The sequence below is a fragment of the Phocoena phocoena genome, chromosome 18 (genome assembly GCF_963924675.1).
Source record: "Phocoena phocoena chromosome 18, mPhoPho1.1, whole genome shotgun sequence".
Taxonomy (NCBI): Eukaryota; Metazoa; Chordata; class Mammalia; order Artiodactyla; family Phocoenidae; genus Phocoena; species Phocoena phocoena.
Window position 1 is genome coordinate 33,378,322 of NC_089236.1, and position 24,899 is coordinate 33,403,220.

The following is a 24,899-nucleotide window of genomic DNA, read 5'->3' on the forward strand; positions in this document are numbered from 1 at the left end:
AATACTTTGCAAAGAAGTATTAATATTTTAAGATACCTGATTAATTAAGCATATTCTTATGTACAAACCCAAATAATTTGTGACAATTAGTAAATTCGTTCTTAATGATCCTTGCATTTCAAATCATGGGGCTGTAAAACATTGTAATCAATTATCTTGTAAAGATGAATTTTGAAACTCATGATCTGGTCTAATAGGAACATTTTATTACAAGGCAAATGAAACTCATGTAGTAGTCTGATTAATTTTATCATATGGACTTGTATCACTTTAATTTTTTAGATGTTTTCACAGTTTTGTCTATTTTGTGACGAATTTTTCTGTCATTTTTTTGCTGATTTTCTTTTTTTTTTTTTTCTCCTATTTAATATTAAATGTTACCAATTTCCATTTATGCTTTTGTTTTGGTTCATCTTTCCCCTTCAGGTCATTAAAAAAAAGAAAAAAATAGTGATGCATTTTATTCCCCTTCCTATACAGAAGAGTGTCTCAGTATATTCCTATTAGAGTGACTGTAGACCTGGCCCCTGGTGCCAATTAGTATTTTGGTGGCTTGGGATGATCATGCCTCCTCACGAAAGGTGGCAGAGAGCCACTAGATTCAGAATTGAATGATGCAGAATTGAGGAATGTTGCAGATTCAGAATTGAATGATGCAGAGTTGAGCTTTCTATTTGACATTTGGGCTATTTCTTAATTTATTTAAAATCACCGTTCCAGAATTTAGTGATTGAGCATATTTTTTTATTTATTTAATAGATTAGTTCAGTTTCAAAATATTTACTTTATATCTGACATCATTACTTAACTACCTAAGATAAAAGGTATTAGGTTTAAGGAAATCCAAGAATGATGAAACCTTTAAGGACCTTCCTTGGCTTACTGTTATTTTATTTTGGAATTACATGGATGTATATGAAAACTATGTGTTTTTGTTTTTTTGTTTTGCGGTACGCGGGCCTCTCACTGTTGTGACCTCTCCTGTCGTGGAGCACAGGCTCAGTGGCCATGGCTCACGGGCCCAGCTGCTCCGCGGCATGTGGGATCTTCCCGGACCGGGGCACGAACCCGTGTCCCCTGTATCGGCAGGCGGACTCTCAACCACTGTGCCACGAGGGAAGCCCGAAAACTATGCTCTTTAAAAGCACAATTTTATCTTCTGCCTCATCGAGTTTATTTTTTTTAAGGCGTTCTTATTTTAAAAGCAGTTTCCTTTATAGATTCTTCTCTCACTATATTGCCTCAGCATAATAATGTAAATGAAGCATATTCTTTAGTAGTAAAATTAATTGTTTTATTCTGTAATCTAATGTACATCTTCAGTTAAAATAGATTAAGAAATCTTTACTTTTTTTCTTCTTTTAGAAGAACTGAAATCAAATTCTCCCACACCTACCAAGCCTAATTGAAGCCTTCATTCCGTATATATGGTTATTCAACTGCCATTTGTAGTCCAGGATACTCAGTTACTCTCATGATGACTTAAGTTATTTGTATTTCCTGATCATCATAGATTTTGGTGTCCCTAACTGGAATAATTTTGAAAAATTGATCCCTAAACACAGATCTAAAAAGCTTACTCCCCGAATATCTATTCAAACCTTGTTGTCAGGAAATAAAATACCTTCATATTTGATTTATTTTGGAAGCTGAAAAATTTCTTCAATTCAATATATAAAGGACTTTACCTCTCTCTATTAAATAAACCCCACAATACCTGTATGACTACTGTGGGGACTATTGATAATGTGTATAAAGTGCTAGTGTGGGGTACCTAATACATAGCAGATTGTCAGCAAGAGACGGCTGCTGCCCTTATTCTCTAATAATGACTGGAACAAATGCCAAAACATGCTTTCTGCTGAAAATGCTCATTTGTGTCCATTTTTCTTCTCTCTAAAGAAAAAATTAATATCGACTACAGTGATTTAAAAATAAGATATTTGTGTTATATTTATAAAGCCCATCTTGGGAAAAAGTGATTTTGTAAAAATGTCTCTGTAGATGGTCTTGGCTATTATTTGAGATCTTGCATATTTGAAAAAATTTTTATTCTTAGTCACAATTAATGGGTGGTTTGGCTGAATATAGAATTGTACTTAGAAAATAATTTTCCTTTAATTTCAAAGACATTTAAAGTCTGTTAGATTGCTTTCTAGCTTCCAGTGGTTCCATTGAGAAGTTTCTTTTCATTTTGAGCCTTGATCTTTAGTCTTGACTTGCTTTCTCATTCAGGAACTTTTAAAGGTCTTCTCTTTATTCCTATTGATCTAAACATTTTATCTGGTACCTTTTTTCCTCCAGTGGGTGTTTGGAAATGTATGGAGACAGTTTGAGTAGTCACAGTGACTAGGAATCCTGAGGGAGAATGCTTTAGGATTTAGTATCTGAAGGTCAAAGAAGTTAATTTTCTTGCAAATACAGGAAACATTCTCACCCAGAATGTCAATAGTGCCTCTGTTAAGAAGTATTGTGACCATGGAGAAATGTAAGAATAATCCTGATCTGCATATTGATTATAGTGTATGACAAGAGAAACAAGATGTGTACACCAAAGACCAGTCAATATGATTGGTTATAGTGTTATAGACATGCTATGTGAAACAATGGAGGAAGAAAGAGTAAGTGACACAGTACAAACTGACGTAGAATAAAAATCATTATGTGAAATATAACCATCAGATTATGAGTGTATATTTACCATGTTACTGATTTTGATTTCTAGTTGTACATTATCTGCACTATTTTGCTTAATCGTATTTTTGACACTTTTTTCTGTATTTCCAAGTAGTACCTGTTCCTAATTACTTTGATAGGTCTATAGTAAATATCTAATTGTAATCCAAACACTTGGCAATTCCAGATCCAGAAAGATTTGAGAAATATTTTTTTTTTGCAAAGACTAGAACTTGACTGACAATGATAGCTATACATTTTAAATGGGACTGGGATTCAGAAAGGACTTGAGCAAGGGTTGTACTTGTACCGTTTTATAGCAGCTTCTGTGTTATCAGGTTGCAGTTCTGTTTCATTACTGGCTTGGGAAATGAATTACCAGAATAGCATATATAGATTGGCTATGTTATAACAGTGCAAACATTCAGTGACAAAGACAACTTGTTTTTGAATCCACCATTTATTCATGGTTCATATCATTGCTTTACTTCACTAATGTGGCTAACCAGGCAACCTGTACATTAGAAATACAGGACTCTAACAAAGTAAAGAGGGATTAAGATAATGAGGTGGGAAGATAGTGGAAGATGTTAAAATAGTAGTTTGATAATTAAGTATTAATACAGAGTCTTCATTTTAATATGCATATGATATACTTTTACTTTTCAGAACCTAAATCACAGCCACAGCAGCTTCATCAAGGACAACACAGATTGTCAAATACTGAGCAAAATGGAGTAAAAGATAATAATCAACCAAGATATCTTCCTCGAAATGATACCAGACAGCCAAGGAATGAAAAACCTCCTCGTTTTCAAAGAGACATCCAAAATTCAAAGTCAGTTTTAGAAGGCAGTGGATTACCTAGAAACAGAGGTTCTGAAAGACCAAGTACTTCTTCAGGATCTGAAGTATGGGCTGAAGAGAGAATCAAGTGTGATAGACCATATTCTAGATATGATAGAACTAAAGATACTTCATACCCTTTAAGTTCCCAGCACAATGATGCTGCATTTAAAAAAAGGGATAACTCTATGCAAAGCAAATCAGGAAAAGTTCCATCCTATGCAGAGGCAAAAGAAAATCCACTTCCTCAAGAATCCATAGATTATAATAATCAAAAACGTGGGAAAAGAGAAAGCCAAATAGCAAATCCTGATCATTTTTATGATAGGAAAGCACGAACAATAAATAATGAAGCTTTTAGTGGTGTAAAAATTGAAAAACATTTTAATGTAAATGCTGATTACCAGAATCCTGTCCGAACAAATAGTCTCATTGGTGTTCCAAATGGAGAGACAGAAATGCCACTGAAGGGAAGGCGAGTAGGACCTATTAAGCCAGCAGGACCCATCACAGCTACACCCTATGATGATAAAATATTTTACAATAGTGGGCCCAAAAGAAGATCTGGGCCAATTAAACCAGAAAAAGTACTTGAATCATCTATTCCTATGGAGTATGCAAAACTGTGGAAACCTGGAGATGAATGTTTAGCACTTTATTGGGAAGACAACAAGGTATGCATGTTATAAAGTTATTAAATACTAATAGTACTGAATGTAACAGGCTAGTGAGACCATAGAAAGCCATTACTTTGGGACTGAGTTGTGTTCTATGATTGTACTAGTTTGTAAAGTCTTTGAATAGATGTATACATATATAACTTATCAAAGGGAAAACAAAATATTTAATATTTTTTATGGAGGCTTAGGAGTCCCATAGGATTTGGTTATGTTAGGTTTGATTTTCACCTGCATATCAGAAAAGTATTGTAAAAGTGATTAAGTGAAGTTGATGAGTTACTTCAGTTATCATCAACTGAACTATTAATATTTTCTTTCTAGTAAAATTATACTGATTCACAAGGGAGAAAATCAGTTGAATGACACAAATTCTGCAGATTTCATTTAATTTAAAGATAAATACACAGTCAGCCTACTTTAAAAAAAATTAAGAGCAGGAAGGTTAATTATTTAGCTAATAATAAATAATTTAAGAAACAAATCATTTAAACAATCTTCAGTTCTACATTATATTCTGGCTAAAAGGGAAAGAGGGAAATCGTGAAAAAAGAAGAAGAAGAAGAGGAGGTTGAGAAGGAATACAGTGCATCAGATAAAAGAGCCTGGCTGAGAGGGAGAAGACCAACACAGTGCAAACAGGAGGGGGAAGAGGACAGAGGGACCCTCAGAGAGAAGGGCCTTTGTACGTGTTTCCCCTTCTGCCCAACATGCTCTTCCACCAACTACTCTTCTGATCCTTGAGGACTTGGCTCAGATACTTTCTAGAAGAAGCCCTTCTTTTCTGCCCCCTCATCCCTTCTACATTATTGTCTTTCTCAATCAGTGCCTTGTTCACTTTCTAAAACTTATTACAGTTTGTAAGTATTTTTGGTTTTGGTTCCTGCATTGATAACTGTTTCCCCTACCATGATTCTAAGTTCCTTGAAGGCAGTACCATGTATCTCTAGTTTTTCCTCTTTTGCCCTGTTCCTCTCATAGTGTAGGGATTTCATAATTATTTGTTGACTTTGTTAACTAGTTCATTCTCAAGGGGGCACTTACACAGGAAAAAAGTCGAGTAGTTAGGGGACTGGAGATATTAGCAAGGTAATAAAAACAGAGGTGAGTCATAGTGTGAGGGACCTAGGTGGATGTGAGGATCAAGTCAAAAAATATTTGAAATAAATATTTCTTATGTAGAGTAGTTTCAGTTGATAAGGGTGTGCCTGTGTGTGGCTAAAAGGAGTGGTGGAAATAAAGTTAACTAAAAATTTCAAGGAACTGAAATTCAGGCTAGGAAGTGTGGTTGGATCTTTTAAAAGATGCTGTAGGGCTTGGGATCAGGAGGTGTTATCTAATGATAGCAGCAAGGAGGGGTCCAGGTACAACTAGATGGCATAGTCTTCTAAGGTTTTGGTATGAATGTGAGATAACATTTGTCTAGAAGCAGAATCTCTACTGTCATGTTTTTATTCAAGGCTAAAAGCAGAGGAGGAGACAGCGCTAGCTGTCTTTTCTTTTTTTCAAGAAAAGCAAAAGCCTTCCCAGAAATACCAACAGACAAATTTCATTGGTTGGAACTGTTTCACTTGGCTTCTCCTTGGCTATTAGGGAGACTTGGAAAGCAAGTACAGGCGTTCTTCACTATCTAGACTCTTACTCTTGCAGCTGATACCACTCACTTTCCAAAATACAACAACTGTTTGATTTGGCTAGTGAGGGGTTACTTATGCTTAACTGTTTCTCCATTATGGTAGAGGCAAGAAGTAGTTGGAAATCAGTGTTAGTTTATAGAACTAACATTGACTACCTTAGAGGGAGGGTTCACTTCTGTCAGATGCTTCTGTGAAAGGTTAAGATGAGGATGGAAATTTTAGTTTGCATTGGACAGTGTGGAGTTGATGGTGACCTTGACGAGCAGAGGAAGTAAATGATTAATAATTAATCATTAATAATGTTTGAAAGGCTTTTTAAAAGCCTCAGGCTTTCCATTGAAATCCCATAAGGATTGTGCCCTAGTAGTAAGTGCAAAATACAAACAAGCCAGTACAATGCCTAAAATCAACCCTTTACATGATTAAGGATATCTCCTTGTACTCTGTCTGCCTGCCCCCCAAAATATAATCCTCTTTTGGGGAAAAGTAACATTTTCTATACAGATCCTCTTCATAGTATTTCATCTACAATGTCTGGCATCCTATAAAAAATTATGAGGCATGGTTAAAAATACAAAGAGAGAGAGAGAGAGAGAATACGAAAAACCAGAAACAAATAAAGCAACAGAGAATAACAGACCTAAGATATTCAGATATTACACTTAGACAAGTTCTTCAACAAATATTGAGTATTCAACAGACCATAATTGAGTAGCTGCTAAGCGTTAGGTGCTTGGGATATATCAGATAGTTTTGTCTGTGCTATTACCCAAATGCCTTCAAATACCTGATGAGGTTGTTATTAAAGCTTTACTTTCAATTGTAATTTTCTCAGAAAATCAATGATACTGAATTCATCTATTGCCTCTAATGAATATATTCAGACTAATGTCATATAGCTTCTGAAAGATAGTGCCTAATATTTCCCAAAATGTTTTGAGCTTTTAGAGTATTCTTAGAATAATTGGATGATCATCTAAGATGACTACTTTGAGTTTACGTGGATGTATACATTCAGTTTAGAGTGAAGGACTGTAGGCTCTGTATAGATGCACCTTTAAGCAAATAAGATAAATATTCACTCTCTGAAAGAGATGGCATTAGTTATATTCTGAAACCACCTAATTTAAGAGATAACTTTTAAGTGTTTTTTCAAGAATAGGCAACTTTCCAATTTTCTAGCCAGAGACTAAGGTAAAGATTTAAGAAAAGCATTGCCTATAACTGTCATTAAGAAAGCATAATCTTGGGGCTTCCCTGGTGGCGCAGTGGTTGAGAGTCCGCCTGCCGATGCGGGGGACACGGGTTCGTGCCCCGGTCTGGGAAGATCCCACATGCCACAGAGCGGCTGGGCCCGTGAGCCATGGCCGCTGAGCCTGCGCGTCCGGAGCCTGTGCTCTGCAACGGGAGAGGCCACAGCAGTGAGAGGCCCGCGTACCGCAAAAAAAAAAAAAAAAAAAAAAAAGAAAGCATAATCTTAATTGCATTGTAGTGATGTTCTGGAAATAATCAGTTAGTATCATTTAAAATATTCCTCATGATATCTTGCCTTCTCTCAAGCTTTACTTCCATAGAAGGATTTGAGCATTTGGGACAATACTTTTTCTCCCTGTATGTCTGCCATAACTAGTTCAGCTCTTTCAGCTCTTTCAACTGGGATATTGTAACAGCCTCCAAACTGGTCTCCTTGCCTTAAATCTTATTACTCGTAAACTTGTCACTGAAACTGCCAACACTGTGATCTTGGTCTTAGAGCATATGTCATTCTTCCTAGTTAAAATCTTTCACTTGTAGTCTTTAGCATGCATATAGAGCCTCTATCAGCTGGTCCTTACCTTCTTGTCCTGTCGGTTGACCCTTCTTATATCATGCCATAGTTAATTTAAAACTGCTTGTTGTTTCCTATACTTTTCTTCATGTTTTATGTCTCTGTAACTTTCCCTGGAACACCCTCCTCAGTTCTTAACTTGGCTAAATACTCTTCATCCTTGAAGACCGTATCCATTGTCATCTGCCCCAGGAAGCTTTTCCTGAACTCCTCAGCTTTATTAAGTGCCATATCACTACACCTTTATTATATCCACATTATATAGAATTCACTTTTCACATGTAGTTCCTGAAAGGATGTCAAGTTATTTGTTTTCCTAGGATGTATTATGACTGGCTGTCATTGTTGAACTTACCTGTTGAACTTACCTGAGCTGACATTAATTATCTAAGAAGCTTACAACTGAAGCATGGGTCCAGAAATACAGCAATTTACAGAACACAGAAGAGTAAGGCTACGAAATAAAGGAGGAAGGGAGAGATGTGAATGTATATTAAGAACTCTAAGATAAGGAAAATTCTAGCATGGTATCTCTAAATTTGCTAGCATCCAGATCTGGAAAGGAAAATACGATGGATTAACTTAATAACTTTTGTAGTATGAAGTGTACTAGTTAATCAGTGAAAACAGGGACTTCCCTGGTGGTCCAGTGGTTAAGACTTTACCTTCAAATGCAAGGGGTGCGGGTTTGATCCTTGGTCGGGGAGCTAAGATCCCACATGCCTTGGGGCCATAAAACCAAAAAATATAAAACAGAAGCAATATTGTAACAAATTCAATAAAGACTTAAAAAAATAAAAGCATCACTTATTTAAAAAAAATATCAGTGAAAGCAGGTTCTTTCCTGGTATACCCAGAGTAACTGCTATTTTAGAAGATTAAGAATAAGAGTTTTTGTTGTGTTTAGTATTTTTTGATTCTGGTGAGCCTATTAATGTTACTGAACTCAGGCTTTTCTGTTCATAGCTTGAAAGCCAAATCTCGAGAGACAAGTGTTGAGTAAAAGGAAAGATGGCTTTATTGAGAAAGCTGGCAGTCCTGGGAAGAAGATAGACTCGTGTCCCAAAAAACTAACTCTCCATTGCTGATCAGGGGGCAAGAGCTTTTAAAGTGGACTTTCAGGGATGTACGGGTGGAGGGAGGGGTTGGTGGAGGGGAGCTACATGCAGAACAGTAGTCAGCTCTAGCAGTCATCTTGAAATTGGTCATGCAGTGATCTGATCAGCATCATATGATTGTTTTAAGTACAAGTAATCTTCAACTCCAGCGTTGGTGTGTTCCCATTTTCTTGAGGCCAGTTCTTGGAATTGTGTAAGATGGAACAGCTTATGTCATGGCTACAGTCATCATGTGGTTAACTTTTTCTTTTTTTTTTTTTTGCGGTACGTGGGCCTCTCACTGTTGTGGCCTCTCCTGTTGCAGAGCACAGGCTCTGGACGCACAGGCTCAGCGGCCATGGCTCACGGGCCCAGCCGCTCCACAGCATGTGGGATCTTCTCGGACCGGGGCACGAACCCGTGTCCCCTGCATCAGCAGGCGGACTCTCAACCACTGTGCCACCAGGGAAGCCCGTGGTTAACTTTTTCTACCTGGTGGGGGTTTCAGTATCTGCAAAACAGCCCAAAGGATACAGCTCAGAATATTTATCTATAGCCCTGGAGGAGAAACTAAAGGTCCTTGACTTTGCTTAATGGCTAAACTATCAATATTATTTTTTTGTCTTGCTTGACTGTTTTCTTTTGTTTCTGCATTTTTTCACTTCTCTGATTAAATTTATTCTTTGGCTAAAGTTTCTCTGCAGACAAGAGGCAGGTGGAGGACATGGAGGGAGAGGGGTGTTTGTCCTGGGAAGGTCCTATAGGGTCCTGTTATATTAAGAGTTACTGTTCGAGTGTTATATTAGAGCATCAACTGCCCTAGTTTGAAGAAAACATTTCTTAAGAGTAAATAAGAGTTTTATGAGTTTTTCGTTTCCATATCATATTCACTAAGCAACGTTCAGACGTATAATTTGAGTCCTGAATGGGTTGACCTATAGTGGAGGGAATACTCCAATTAGTTGACCTACTCCCAGTTACCTCAACAGATAAATTTAAAAATTGTAGTTGTTACGTAAATTCAGTTCCTAGTGAGTTTGTTAATGTGTGTTGCTTCCAAGAGCCAAGGAACACTGGGTAAACAGATGAAATAAAAGTGTCCGGTCTTACAATGTCTCAAATCCTATAAATCCTGGATATAAGTAATGTGCTTACTTTTTACCTGAAAACCTTCCTTCACCACAGCTGCCTGTATGACTGCAACAATGAGCCTTTTACTTTGTTTTTTTTTTTTTTTGTCATATATTTCTGTTTTTTAAATACATTGCTCCATACTTAAATATTCTGATTAGTACATAAGAATCATCTTACCAGTGTTAGTCAAAGGGCTTCAATGGCTAACAACAAAACATAACACTAGTTCTTTTTACACCCATTAGCATGTGAATGTTCTTCTCTTTTGACCCTCTTAGTTCTGAAATCTTACTACTGCTCAGTGTAAGTATGTCAGAACTCACAAGGCTGAGAGAATTTCTTTCTTTTTCTTAGCCAATTTATGATTATCCAAAGGTAAGCTTTCTTTCTTAAAAATATTATTCTCTTAAAAATTATTTTCTTTAAAATATTGTATATTTTAAAGTTGCTAAGAGTGTAAATCTTAAAAGTTCTCATCATAAGAAAAAAAATGTAACTGTGTGGTGATGGATGCTAACTAGACTGATTGTGGTAATCATTTCACAATATATACATATATCAGATCATTATGTTGTCCACTTAAAACTAATACAGTGATATATGTCAATTATGTCTCAGTAAAAATTGATTTAAAAAATGAGCTTTCAAAAAATACAAATATTGTAACATTTTGAGTATTTACATTTCCATCATGTATCACCCTTTGTAGACAATATTGATTGTCATATTTAAAACTCCTTTTTGTCTCCTCAGTTTTACCGAGCAGAAGTTGAAGCTCTTCATTCTTCAGGTATGACAGCAGTTGTTAAATTCATTGATTATGGAAACTATGAAGAGGTGCTACTAAGCAACATCAGGCCCATTCAGACAGAGGCATGGGTACGTGATCCAAATTCTGTACAAAGGCATAAGCTGTTTTGAAGGAAATACATAGCTCTAAAAGATTAGTCATAGTAATACGAAATTTGCCAGTGGAAAAATATTTTGAATTTGCTTAAAACCGGCTACTCCTAAAGTAAGATTTTAATTTAATAATTACACTGAACTACAGTAAAAATGAATGCATTGCAATTTCTTCTCTTGTATAATGCTTTGTTATATTATGCTTTGGAAATAGGTGCCCTTATTTATATGTTGGCCAAAAATGTGTATATGTTTTTATGGGTTCTTATGCATATTTTGTTCTTTCCGAGTTTGTTACTTTAAATTTGACTAAATTATGTCCAGCAGTTGTCAAATTTAAGTCTCTGTTGGATACATGTATATTCTTTATTATTTTAGTTACATGTAAAATTAAGAAAAACACTTTAAATTATATATGAACTCATACTCCATTTACTACACGTATATTTATATATGTATATGTGCAGATTAAATTTAAATATCTTTGTTTAATAATTATTTGATAAATTTTGTTGCCAAATGTTATGTCAAAGCTGTGATGATTTTGTTGATGTAATTTAGACTGTATTGGCCTCATGGAGTCCATTTTATACAGAACTTATGTGACTTTACATAGATAGATTCTCAGCTACATTTAGGCAAAAACAGGAGGGCAAGGCATATTAGAATTTGTTTCATAAAGTTTTTTTTTTAATTTATTTCCTTTCTGTAATTTGTGGATACCTGTTAATAAACTTATCACTAGAAGCCTAATTTGTTGCTGTTTCCCTAAAATGTAAAAATATACTAGAAAACTGTATCATCTAGACAGTAGCCTTCATCATTGAAGCATACATTCTCATGAGCTGCTTTTAGTTTAGTTTAGCTTTGGTCTTTCTAGATTTTTCTGTCATGACCTCTGTGTCACTGCTCCCTCTCGCCTGCCCAAAAAAGATAAATAAAACAACAACAAAAAGCCTAGTAGCAGCAATCATATTTGGGTCCATAGATCTTTATTCTTTACCTTTTTTTCTAGAAAAATGATCATTTTCTAGGTAGCTTATTGTTTCATGTTTTACAGTACAACATTCATACGTTTAAGAGATCCTTTCCTTTACTCTCATCCTCTAAAGTTTAGCTGCTTTTTCCCTAAAAGACTGAAATACCATCAATGTCTAATTTATATCTTTTCTTAGAGAAACTTGATGTAACTATCTTTTGCCCTTTTGATTCCCATGTGATGGCTATTTTTATTCTCTTTTCATTTATTCTCTTTTTCATTAATACATCTTAATGTAGTTTTGATGGTAAAAGTATTTATTGAGTCTTTATTTGTAGAAGTTGAGCCCTAGTTTGCTATTCATCATGTGATCCCAGTGTTTTTGGCCATTACAGTCAGAGTCAAAATAAAATTTTTACATTTAGTGTTTTTTTAGGAGATTTAATAAAAGATTAATTTTATTCTTTTCTCCCTAAAGAAAAATTTAAGTTTCTTTACTTTGTTTCTTCTCTACTTCCTCTTTCTGTTCCAGAGTGGACATAACTTATGAGCACATTTCTCATTCCTCACTGTAGCTTTTCCATTCAGAGGTGTTTGGTACTGAAGTGATCATTTTTTTTCTACAGTCAGTGACTTTTCCTTTTTTCCCCTTAATAGTCCTCATTGCTTTATTATTGATTTTAGGTCTTTGTAAACTTAGCTGGACAATAAATTTATCACGTGACAGCCCATGTAGTGATTCTGAACCACAGCAATACTTTCATATTCTTCCTGCCTACTTGTGAATACTCTTCTAGGCTTTATTGTGCTATTTTTTTTTTTTTAACCTATTTACTTTTTCTGCAGTCGACTTAAAAATCTTTCATAAGATACGTGAAATATTTTTCAGGTAGAAGCAGCATAGTATTACTAAATCTTTTGGAGATTCTGGTATTTCTTTTCTCCTATTTACAAGTAACCAAGTGATTGTTGATGTTTTATGATTTTGCATAAATAAATACAGCAAATATTTTTGGATCATGAACAGTGTTATTGAGGATAAGATCATCCTTTCTTCCTTATCTGTGTGAATAATTGACTTAGTTGTAGAAGCAGCTCCTTCTTGATAAATAAAAGCCACCAGCTTAACGTATCTTAACCCATCTCCTTTTTTTTTTTTTTTTTTGCGGTCCGCGGCCCTCTCACCGTTGTGGCCTTTCCCGTTGCGGAGCATAGGCTCCAGACGCGCAGGCTCAGTGGCCATGGCTCATGGGCCCAGCCGCTCCGCGGCATGTGGGATCGTCCCGGATTGGGGCACGAACCCGCGTCCCGCGCATCGGCAGGCGGACTCTCAACCACTGCGCCGCCAGGGAAGCCCACGCATCTCCATTAAAAAAAAAAATACATATGTGCGCATATACATAAAAAGCCTCTGAAGAAAATCTATGTGGCTGTCAGTACATTTAACATAGAATTAGTGTAGAGTTCTCTTATCCTCTGAGAGTGCTGATGTTGGGGTCTATGAGCACTTTTTCTTTTTGTTACTTGGGAATTGTAACAAGTTTTAAGTTAATCCAAGCAAAACATTCACTATACCAATAAGAAGGTAACTCTAATTGATAAGTCATACTAGAAAAATTAAAGAGCTGCAAAGGTATAGTGAGGTGTTAGAAGCCTTAGCACAATTATTCACTCACACTATGGACTGTGTAATTTTTAATTTTTTTTAACTCTTGCACTACATATGTACATTACTCTTTTTAATTATGAAATGATTTTGTATATTTTGTTAAGGTTTATGTTTGTTATTGGCACAAGGTTATGGAAAACCTCTTTTTTTCCTAAATGTAGCAATGATCATTCATTGAAATTTTTTTAATAGTTTGCAGGAAAAATAACCAAGAAGCCTGCATATAAACCAAAAATCTTTATAGAAATCAGTTGTCTGTATTGTCTCTTAAAGGTGTAAGGATAAATTATTAAATAAAAAGCATGAAATGAGATTCAATGACTAAGTTAATAGTTTCTTATATGGAAAATTAGAATAAAAATCAAGTTAATAGTTTAAATCTTAACTATTAATATTTTTCTCATGAAGTTTAAGAACTAATTGCCTTAAATCAGTCTGTAGACAAATTTCTATTTTCCCCTTCTATCTGGATGTACCTTTTTACTTCCAGAACATACTCAGTGATGATATTTTAGATGGTAAAAATATATGTTCTGATTATGATTAAATACTTTATTTCCTCTAAAATGATCTACTGAACTTTTTGTTATGTTATGTCATACTTGACTTTTTTCTTCTAGCTAGATTAAACCTGGATCTTTTAACTATGGTAAAATATTCTGTCTTAATTTTAGTGTCTTTATTATAGTAAACTCTATCATATATTAATGTGAGATTCACAGCTCATTCTTTTTTTTTTTTTTTTTTTTTGCGGTACGCGGGCCTCTCACTGTTGTGGCCTCTCCCTTTGTGGAGCACAGGCTCCGGACGCGCAGGCTCAGCGGCCATGGCTCATGGGCCCAGCTGCTCCGCGGCATGTGGGATCTTCCCGGACCGGGGCACGAACCCGTGTCCCCTGCATCGGCAGGCAGACTCTTAACCACTGCGCCACCAGGGAAGCCCACAGCTCATTCTTAACTGGATGAATCCTCTTTTTTTTTTAAAATGTTCTTTGTATATTGCAGGATTTTCCTTATTTTACCAAAGTAAATGAAGCATTATGGAATCTCATATTATTTGTAAAACTATGTAGGGAGAAAACCATAATATTATTTTATATTTCTGACCACTGTATGGGAAAACATTAGGGGCAAAGGAAACCTATTTGTGTTTCCTGCAGATGCTTTTCAAATTTATTCTTTTTAACTCTAAAACTAATATCAGGAAACCAGTAAAAAGATGCCTCAGGCAATTTGGAATTACTGTAAAATACCCTGGCATTGCTGCTCAGACAAATCTTTTGTGTTTTTAGAGTGTTGTTGCTTCTGAATCACTTTTCTAAACCTGGAAGGACAGTGTCAAGTCCTGATTTTCCAGAATATTTATGACTTATATGCCACTGAGACATATATCCCAAGAAATGTTTTAGAACATGCTGATTTCTAAACTTTCTTTTTAAAGGTTCATAGTATCAGGAAATGATCTTTGTTCAGTTAATGTTCCAACTAGAAAAATTATGATTGTATTGATAATGGTTAGTTCTAAGACCTTAGCATACACATCATCTTGGGTAGTAATTCTGGAAAGTGACAGATGGATCGTTATTGTCTTTTAACCTACCTTAAATGTTTTTCTGTAGCATATTTATTTATTCAACAAATATTCATTGTATGTATGTTAGGTGCTAGGTATTGTTCTGGGTGAGGAATATATGTTAGTACTCAAAACACACAAAAGTCCTGCCCACAAAGTTAGAAGAAAGTTATATTTCCAATTACATGAAACAAACTTAAATATCTCATGGGAGTGTTCATTCTTACCTCTTGAAGCTTTAAAACAAGATATAAGTGGGAAATTTTTTGTTTACTGATTTTTAATTTAAATAATGTTTAGGTCTTTATTTTATTTCACCTTATTTGAAGATAAAATTATTACAGAAGAAGGAAGTGTCGTTTAATGAATTTTATCTATTTAAAATTTCCTATCTATTTATCTACTTGATTTAAAAAGTAAGTTTCTTTTTAAATGGGTTTGGGTTTCTTTTAAAAATAATTACAATGTATATCTTTTTCAGTTTTAGCTAAAAAAAGAACTATCAGTTTCAAGTTTTACTTTTGAAGTAACTTTGTGCAAAATTTATTTTATAATGACATCCTGGGAAGCACATTTAAAAATTACCTTTTCAAATTCAAATAATGTTCGGAAAAAAACAAAGTATTCTACCACTAATAAAAATATTAAAGAGAAACATATTACCCCCCCAAAAAACCCCTAACCTATTTAATGAGGAAGGAGATTGAGAGTTTTGATATGTAAATTAATGACTTAAAATGGATCCTAAATGTATTAGAACAAGGTCATGTTAGTAATTTTAATGATATAGTAATAAAGTTAGGCTATATCTAGTTTGTATTTGATATCAAAGATCATAATAGATATTAAAAAGAGGACAATTGTTATAGAAACCATTAACTTCAAAGGGAAATTAGAATTATGTAACAGTGAGGTTCTGCCAATTAGTATCGAGTAAAAAGTGCAGACACCTATTTGATCATAGTCCAGAAGGTTTTTCATTTCTGATAATAAGTTCTTAAATAAATTAGTGGGTATAATTTACCATACTTAAATCTCTGCACTAAAAGCATAATTTGAGTAAGGTCAGTGAAATACTGAAATACATTTTCTTCCACTATACATATTTTGGGACACTTCCCTTTCTGAGATTGCCATATAGGCAATGCTCATTTTCTTTTGCAGTGTAAACACAGAGTAAATCAAAAGGAAACTGTACAGCTAGTTCAGCCCCATTTAAGAACATAATTTTCACCTTATAGGTGATGGAATTTGGGGGATTCCATGTAATATCTTTAAGCTCTGTTTTAATAAAGTTTGGTTTTATTTGATATGCTTTATTTATTTCTTAATCTATCACCCAGCTTTTCACAATTCGCACAGGAGGTTGTGGATTATACAGAAGGACTTTACTAGAGATACGAAGGCTTCTGACATAGAGGGAGAGATGATTCATTCATAAATGATGCCATATACATTGATATATCAACTTAAATACTGTTGACATCTACCTCCTGAATCCCAAATTCTCTTTGTGAATTTGAGATTATTATGAAACCTAAGAGATTATTATGAAAATCTCGAGACTAGTTTTGACCGGGCTAAATTATTCAAGAGACATTTTATTTCACCATTAAATTAATACTAAGAAAATAGTATGCTATTTTAAGAACCTGTACAAAAGTACTGCTTGAATTTTGCTATTTGATAATTTAATGTATTGTAATCTATTCAAAGGAACTGTATATAAAAAATATCTTTAAAAGGTTTCTGGGTAATCTGAGTTTTCCTTTATTGAGCAATGAAAGTACATCATGTTATTATTTCATGTTCCTTTTTACTGAAGGTAAAATAACTCCCAAAGTGAAATAACATGGCAGGGTATTACTTAAGATGTGCTGTCTTTTTGATTTGTTTCTAACTTTAATTACAATTCATAAAACAATTTAAGTCTTATATTATTTAAATATTAAGAATCAAGTTAGCATAACTGTTTGAAAAATCTTTTTTGTGTACATGAATAATACCTATAGCTATTATGTTAATCTTTTATCTTCTAAGTCTCCCCTTTATTAATAGCAACTTAAAGGATGGACTCCTGAATTATGGTGTTGGCCAATTGAGAAGTAAATTCCGAGATGCTTTAGACTTATGCTAAATATTGTATAATTTTTATTTTTTCTTCAACGTAGTCTGAGGAGGCATCCTGGGTATGATCTACAGCTGAAGGGGGCTAAGATTGTCAGATGAACTTATTTTTTCCTTTGACATTTTTGATTTAATAGACCCACGGTTTGTTCTCTTTCAAGTGTAAATTTTATTTTTTCATTTACTTTACTTACCCGGATTTTTAAAACTGTAATTTCAAACTGCACTGAATTTTAACATTCCTTTATATATGTGTGCAGACGACTTGCTAATATACTCATTGCACAGGAAATAAAGTAGTAAAATAAATGAATGTGAGGAATATTTTTGTTTTGTTTTATTTCTTGTTCCCAAAGATGTTAAAGTATTATATCGGGCATGTGCCTTGACTAGGCACTCATGTCAGTATGTTTTAAAGATTTTTATAAATCTGAAGAGGCATCTTTCTTGAATTAAAAAAAAACAAAACAGTGCACACAGTTCTGTTTTAGTTTCTAGTGAAATTCTGAGCCTCTTCCATCTATACCTAAAAAGGCAGAAAAATATGTTGCTTTATTCCCTTTCAGATGGAGCTTCTACAATGCATCTTTCCAATTCTAAAGTCAGTGGTTGTGAACTTTGTTGGTGATAGGCTAAAAGAGGATTTATGATACACATTTGATTGCGTACCATAACAAGTCGTCAGTTGTCCATTTTCTTTTTTAACGTTACATGGTTATTTCTGTTTTTCTGTACTCTTGCTTTTGTTACCTTATTTATTAGTCATCTCTGTGTTTTCATTCTATTTCTTAAACATCATTGTATCCTTTTGACTCTGTTTTTTAAACTTTATTTTCTTTTCACATTTAGTGGGTGGTATCTCTTGATGTATTTGTTTATTACCCCTTCCTACTGATCCTAATTTCCTGAACTTTACTGGACCTATGCTGTTTGTTCTAGAATCATGTGCAGTAGGCTTCACTATCACACCTCTAGAAAAAGAGTGGAGTTGATCTGTCTCCTTATGAGAAACACTCTGGTGTTAATAGCTTTCAGTTCCATTAAACTTGGGAAATACTGGCAAGAGTTTTACACCTTAGTTTGAAATAACTCCCTTAGTAGTGGCCTGTCGTTGGCTGAGAGCTCCATTCAGAAGGGACAGGACGTTCTGCAACAGTGAGTACATTTTATTTGCCTTAAAAAAAAAAAAAAATCCCATATAGTTTGTTAAGAGTAAACATAATGATGAGGTTCTAGTTAAGTAGCTCAGACCATCATAAGAATTTAAAAGTTATTATTTTTTTGTACATACTTCTTCATGCCTAGTCCATCTAGCTCAGGGTTAGTTCTGTTTCCTGGTTAAATAAATTTGGAAAATGCTGGGTTAAAAAATTAAGTATACTTTTTGATTACAGGACTTCTTTGAGCCAGTAAGAGATTAATATGTATTTTAAATCTCCAAGAGAGAGACATATATAGTGTTTATTGCTTCACAAACTTATTTGCTCATGGGACCCTTTTTTTTTCCTGTATAAAATTTGTTATAGAAAGTCTACAGGAGGTACTTTGAAAAACATTGTACCTCTTTTCTTCTTTGTAGTTTTCAAATTTCACATTTTTAAAATAGGGTGAAGATTTATCTTCAGAAACACTGTTTTAGATGTTCCAGACTTCTTCTTAATAATATAATATTGTACTTTTGTTATAAATAGAGACTAAATATATAAAAGGCAATTTTTCCTCAAACATGTTCCATGATTCTTTACCTTTCTATGAATAGAGGACAAAATATACTTCTGAAAATTTATGTCCCTTCTAAGTACTTATGCCATTAGTAGTAGGATTTTATTACATAAAAATAAATTTGAGATCTTCTTTTACATGTAATTATACACAACTCACTGGTCATTTAATTTAATTTTAACTTAACTCTAATTCTAGAAACATTTATGTATTAACGTTTTAAAATTTTCATTCATGAAAACTCCCATTGTAGCTTTTATAATATTGCTGTTTCTTTAATTCTTGCCTAATAACCCACATGATCTTTATATGTTTTAGCAGTAAGGCATTGTCATGATTTGTTTGGGTATTGTAATTGTTATTCTCCAATAATCTAGCCTAAAGCAAAATCTGAAATCCTTTTTTTTGTTAAACTGACATTGGCTACTGAATCAAAAGAAAGTATCAAAGCAAGTTAATTCCACTGAGTGTGTGGGCATTCTTAAATGAAGAAGAGGACTCCTAAAATACCAAAAATTCTGTTTTGTTTCAACGTTTGTATCGCTCCTTTACTAATAGGCTAGTGTGTTCTCAAGCCTTTGACTAGTATTATTTCAATTAATTAAAAGCTTGTTAAAAGCCTCAGAGAAAACAAGCTATTAAACTTAACTGCTCTTGATCTTCTGTTCAAGAGATCAGAAGATCTCTCATTTTCCTTGTAACAGTTATTAAGATGAATTGATAATCTTGGATCTAACTCCAGAGCTCACTTGAGAGATCTAGAGGGGAAAAAATTCTTATTTTAAGAAACATATCCTTTCCAGGCACTTATAATTATAAACAAGGGCAGAATGTATGGTTGGATAATAGCTAGTGAAAGTGCAAAGGAATCTGTTAATAAGCAGTAGGTATATACTATAAGTACCATTTGTTTTAGAGCTTAAGGGGATTTGATTTTAAGTGAGCATATGAACTGACTTGGTGGCTGAAACAGTGGAAAGAGGTCAGTAATTATTTGTTGAATGATTAATGTAGTCCTAGTGGTCACCCTTATTACTTCAGACATGAAGCCTGAGTGTAACAGTTTAATATGATAGTTTTTCCACAAGTATTCTGAGTGCTTTTTGTAACAAAGCTACTTTAGAAAATAGATTGGCCTATATATGCAAGGAATTAAAAGGATATAAGACAAGTAGAAGATAAATTTCCTTCCTTCCAGAAGCCACATAATAAATATTAATAAGGCCTCTATCTGGCTGGCATGGTTCCAGTCTGGGAACCATTGTTGGCATGGTGCTTGATTATAATTTTGTTATGCCTGTTAAATGAATGGTATGGTGTGAAGGAAGTAAGTGGGGAAGGCCAAAGTTGACTTTTTAAAACTAGTGTTAACTTTAACAACTTTTTATTGGAATTTTTATTTTGCCTGAAGTGTGCTCATTTTTTCCCCCAGATCATGTGATTGGGAGATTAGGCTCAACCCTCCTGGTCATGCTTACCCAAGAGCTTATTATTCAAAGTAAGATACTAGAAGTCAGTTTCATTCTGTTTCTATATGGTTCAAATTCTAAAATTTATGGACTTGTTATCTTTTTTTAATGTTGGTAGCCATTTTTGATACTATTTAATGAATGATTAAGGAGAATATAATGAGCATTTTATCTTGAAAAGTTTTAAGTAAATAAGGCTTAAAATAATGTGGAGAAAAGTATTCTAGTGTATTTTTTTCCTTATAAAGTGATCAGTTAATATGAATCTTATTAAGAATTCCTGAATTTGACCATCAGTACTCAAACGAATGTTAGACTTAATTAGATTTTTAAAATATGGAATTGAAGTCTTAAAGCAAATAGAAAAGGGAGACAGATCAAGAACTTGAGAGTAGTAGTTCAGAAAGCCTCTAAAAGCTTTGGGCACAAATAAAGATATCCCTGGTTGATCTTTTATGTGCCCTGATTAGTGTTAATGCATACTAAGCACTTGGCCTTACTGATAGTAGTTCTCATAAATAGAAAGACTGTTTGAGACTGAGATGTAGTGGAGCTGATTACAAAATGATCTAGAAATGCTAAAACGTTGGTCACATGCCCAGTCCATTTAAATTGTATCCTTGTATTCTTAGGAAATAAGCAAAGCAAAGAAAAATTCTCATTGAATGTGTTTAAAATTAAAATATATAATTCCCTAAGAAAAATTAAGGAATGATACAAGAAACTTGAGACTGAGAACTCTAAATTTTTTTATAGAAAATTACTTATAAAAGGCTACAATAAAAGCATTTTAGATATAATTTAGAAATGAATATAAGATTTAAATTTCAGGAAAATGATATGCACATTTTCCTATTGATTTATTAAAAATACTTAAAATTGGCTACAAAAAGACTGAATATTCTGTTCATTCTAATGATTATATTTGCTTTAATGAAATTAATGACTGAGGGAAGGTATTTAAGATAGGGAAAAAAATGACCACAGAGTAGGTTAAATGTAGATTTGGTATCTTGATTCTTAAGCATTTTTCAAAATAATTTTCATAATGGTATAATTTAAAAGGTTTGACTTAAACTGCTAAACAAAAATTTTTTAAACAAACTGCTTTAAATAATTTCAATTATAAGAACAAGTTTTGCTTTCTGAAATGATAATTGCTATTCTTTGAAGTTCCAATAAATTTCACATAAATGGCAAAAATACTTCTGCCATTGTCTACTGCCAGTTGCCATTCTTGGACCTGAGGCTGAGGAACATTTTCAGATTCTGTGTGCTTTATCCTGAAAGAATTTGATGAAAAGGGGTCACTGAGAGAGTGAAATGTCTGCTCTGCTTGGCCTTTGAAAGAAGGGGAGAGGGCAGGGCTAGTCTTGGGCAAATTACTTCCACCTCCCTTTTTGCCCCTGCTTCAGCTCCAGGGGAGCTGGAAATGCACAGAAGGAGTCAGAAGACCTGAGTCGAGTCCTGGCTCTGCCACTTACTACCTATGTGACTTTGGGTAAGTTATTTAATGTCTCTGGGTCTCAGCTTCAGTACAGGGTTATTGTGAGGACTAAGTAATATGATCAAAGGAAATGTGCTTTGTAAACTCCCAAGGTCTATAGAAATTTAAAATTTTATTATCATAACCTGGCCTTCTTCTTCCCAGTTCTTCCATAGTCTGGTATCCTTGGCTATGCATTTTTAAAGCAGCCCAAAATGACAACTCCTTTTGCTTTTCCCTGTATCCTCTCCATATTGGAACTCTTATTCCTGTCCTCTGCATGCTTCAGACTTAAGTATTCTAAGAATATTAAACCAGACTGGTTAAATTAATCTTCATTGTAGAGTGTGGATTGTGTTGCCCCTTTTTACCCTTTCCACTCTCACCTTTCTTCTTTAATCTTCTCAGAATTGTGCACTTAGAAACGTCGAAAAATCTCCAGTGCATGGAAGTTCGCACAGTGTTGGCAGAAGTCCCTTAAATCGTGTTACCCAGATCACTTATCAATTAGTTAGTAAGGTTGATTGGGTAAATGGGAATATGATTGTGTCTCTTGTCCTTTCTTTTTCTCTGTGGTAAAGGAGATGGAAATAGTTCAGAGTTAAAACTTCTTCTGAAATCTCACTGATAAGCTAGATCCTAAGTTGAGGAATAATCATGGAGAGAAGACAAGGGATTTAGTGGCCATTTCTTTGGTCAGCTCTTTGAGTTATATCTGACTTGGCCTCATCTTTGATTCTCAGTAAACTCTAGCCTACCCTCAGTCAAACTAAATTTATAACACCTGTTGTCTTTACTGGGTGCTCAGTTGATAGAGCCTGCATGAAGCTAAGGAGGAAAGAGAATTTGCCTTCTGCATCACGTCTGGTTTCAGATCAAGGGATCTTTAAGAGGCCATAACGAGAGCTTGTAGCTGTACTTGATCCAGCCTTCCCACATAATCTAAGAATGCTTGATTTGGCTATGTGTCAATAATAGTAATAATAGCCCCTTATGTTAACTGCTTGCCATTAATGCCTAATTACCATGGAGCTCAATAACAGTTACTCATGTCATGATTAGATTAACTTTCTTAAAATTTTTATTTTATTTTATTTTTACAGCCTTGAACCATTGACTTATGCTCAATATGGTTTCTTGCTGAAGTAGCAGTGTCATCTTTCTTAACTAAAAATTAGAAATATTGAACTCTGGTGGCAATCAAATGCAAATTGAAACAATAACAATGTTAAATGTGTGAATTAATGGGAAAAAATTAAATGATAATGTTCATGCTGGCAAAGATGCAGTGACACGAGTACTTTTATACATTGCTGATGGCAGTGTAAATTGGTGTGATCTTTCTGATTTTTCTCCAAGCCTTAAAAGTGTTCATTCCCTTTAAACTAACAATCCCACAGTTGTTCATCTCTGCTAGTGAAAGATCAAAGGAATAAGTGAATTTCTGAGAGATCATCATTGCAGCAATAACAGGAAAAACTAGAAACTACTTAAATGCCTAACAATAAGAATGGTAAAATAAAGCATCATTCATCAGCTGGGTGAAATATTTTACAACTGTGATAAAAGATCATTATGAAGGCTGTAATATCATGGGAAATATTTATGATGACTGAATGAAAGCAATTTATAGAGTTGAGAATGCCCTCAAAATAGTGGTTGTTTTAGTGTAGTAGAATTATGTACAGACTCTGTATATGTGTATATACTTATTTTTCAATTTTACAAACTTTCTATAATTTTGTATTACATTTTTTATTTGAAAAAGTAACAGCAAGCAAAATAAAATTAGCAAGAAGAAAGTTGATCATGATTAGGGAATTTTAGTCTTAAAAAGAAATCCCTAAAATTTGCAAAAAGGATCTGAAAATATGGGAGTTTAAAAAAAGAAATATGAATAAAAACATAACTTCTTTCTAATTTTGCCCTTTGCCTTCAGTGAAGTTAACAACAACATGATTATGGTTTTCCATGATAAAATACCATGATCTTTGAACTTGTTCCTGTCTATAATTAGTAAATGAAATACTCCTACAACTAAACCAATAGACTTACCTATACAAATTACCACCTTCATTCAGTCTATCCATACAACCTACTTGCCAGTTCCTTGCAAAATTCTCTCTTAATCACTGTCCACAGAACACTTCAGAATTCAGTCTCTCCCAAGTGCTTTCAAATGCACAGCAAAATACATTTCTCCTGTGAAATGTTTATTTAATCCGTACAGGCATACCTTTTTTTTGTTGCACTTCACTTTATTACGCTTTGCAGATACTGCATTTTTTTTACAGATTGAAGGTTTGTGACAACCCTGTGTCGAGCAAGTCTACTGTCACCATTTTTCCAACAGCATTTGCTCACTTTGTGTCCCTGTGTCACATTTTGGTAATTCTCACAATGTTTCAAACTTTACTATTATATTTGTTGTGGTGATCTGTGATCAGTTATCATTAATGTTACTACTGCAAAAAGATTTCAACCCGTTGAAGGCTCAGATGATGGTTAGCATTTTTTAGCAATAAAGTAATTTTTAATTAAGGTATGTGCTTTGTTTTTTTTAGACATAATGCTGTTGCACATTTAAAGACTACAGTGTAGTGTAAATATAAATTTTGATACGCACTGGGAAACCAAAGATTAGTGTCACTCCCTTTATTGTGATATTTGCTTTATTGCAGTGGTCTGGAACAAAACCTGCAATATCTCAGAGGTATGCCTGTACTTACTTAACATTCATAATTTTGGGAATATGTTAGTATATAATTATGATACTTTGACTCTTTGTCCCTTTTTTTGATACATTATTAAAATATTAACTGTAAAGTGATATTTTTATATTTGAGGTTTTCTTATTAACTTATAATTTCAAATATATTTTAATCTGTTTCAAAAAACTTTTTGAGCACTTACTATGTGACTTTATCTCTCCACCCAGAACAGTGCCCAGCACAACACATTTCCTTAGAATGATTGCATGCTGGACAATGGCAATGCATAGATGAGCAGTCTCCACACTAAAAGAGTCAGACTAGCAGAGGAGCCCAGCAAGTAAAGCACCATAGATGGAGCGTGTT

The 24,899-nt window shown here is 34.1% G+C and overlaps 1 protein-coding gene across 1 annotated transcript in view; it reads left to right on the top strand.

The window, feature by feature from the left end:
* Positions 1-24,899, top strand: part of TDRD3 (tudor domain containing 3) — a 201,642-nt gene that overhangs the window by 150,156 nt on the left and 26,587 nt on the right. Inside the window, exons 10-11 of the mRNA XM_065896180.1 lie at positions 3,346-4,196; positions 10,649-10,774. Coding sequence (XP_065752252.1) covers positions 3,346-4,196; positions 10,649-10,774 — 977 coding nt within the window. The remainder of the gene's footprint in view (positions 1-3,345; positions 4,197-10,648; positions 10,775-24,899) is intronic.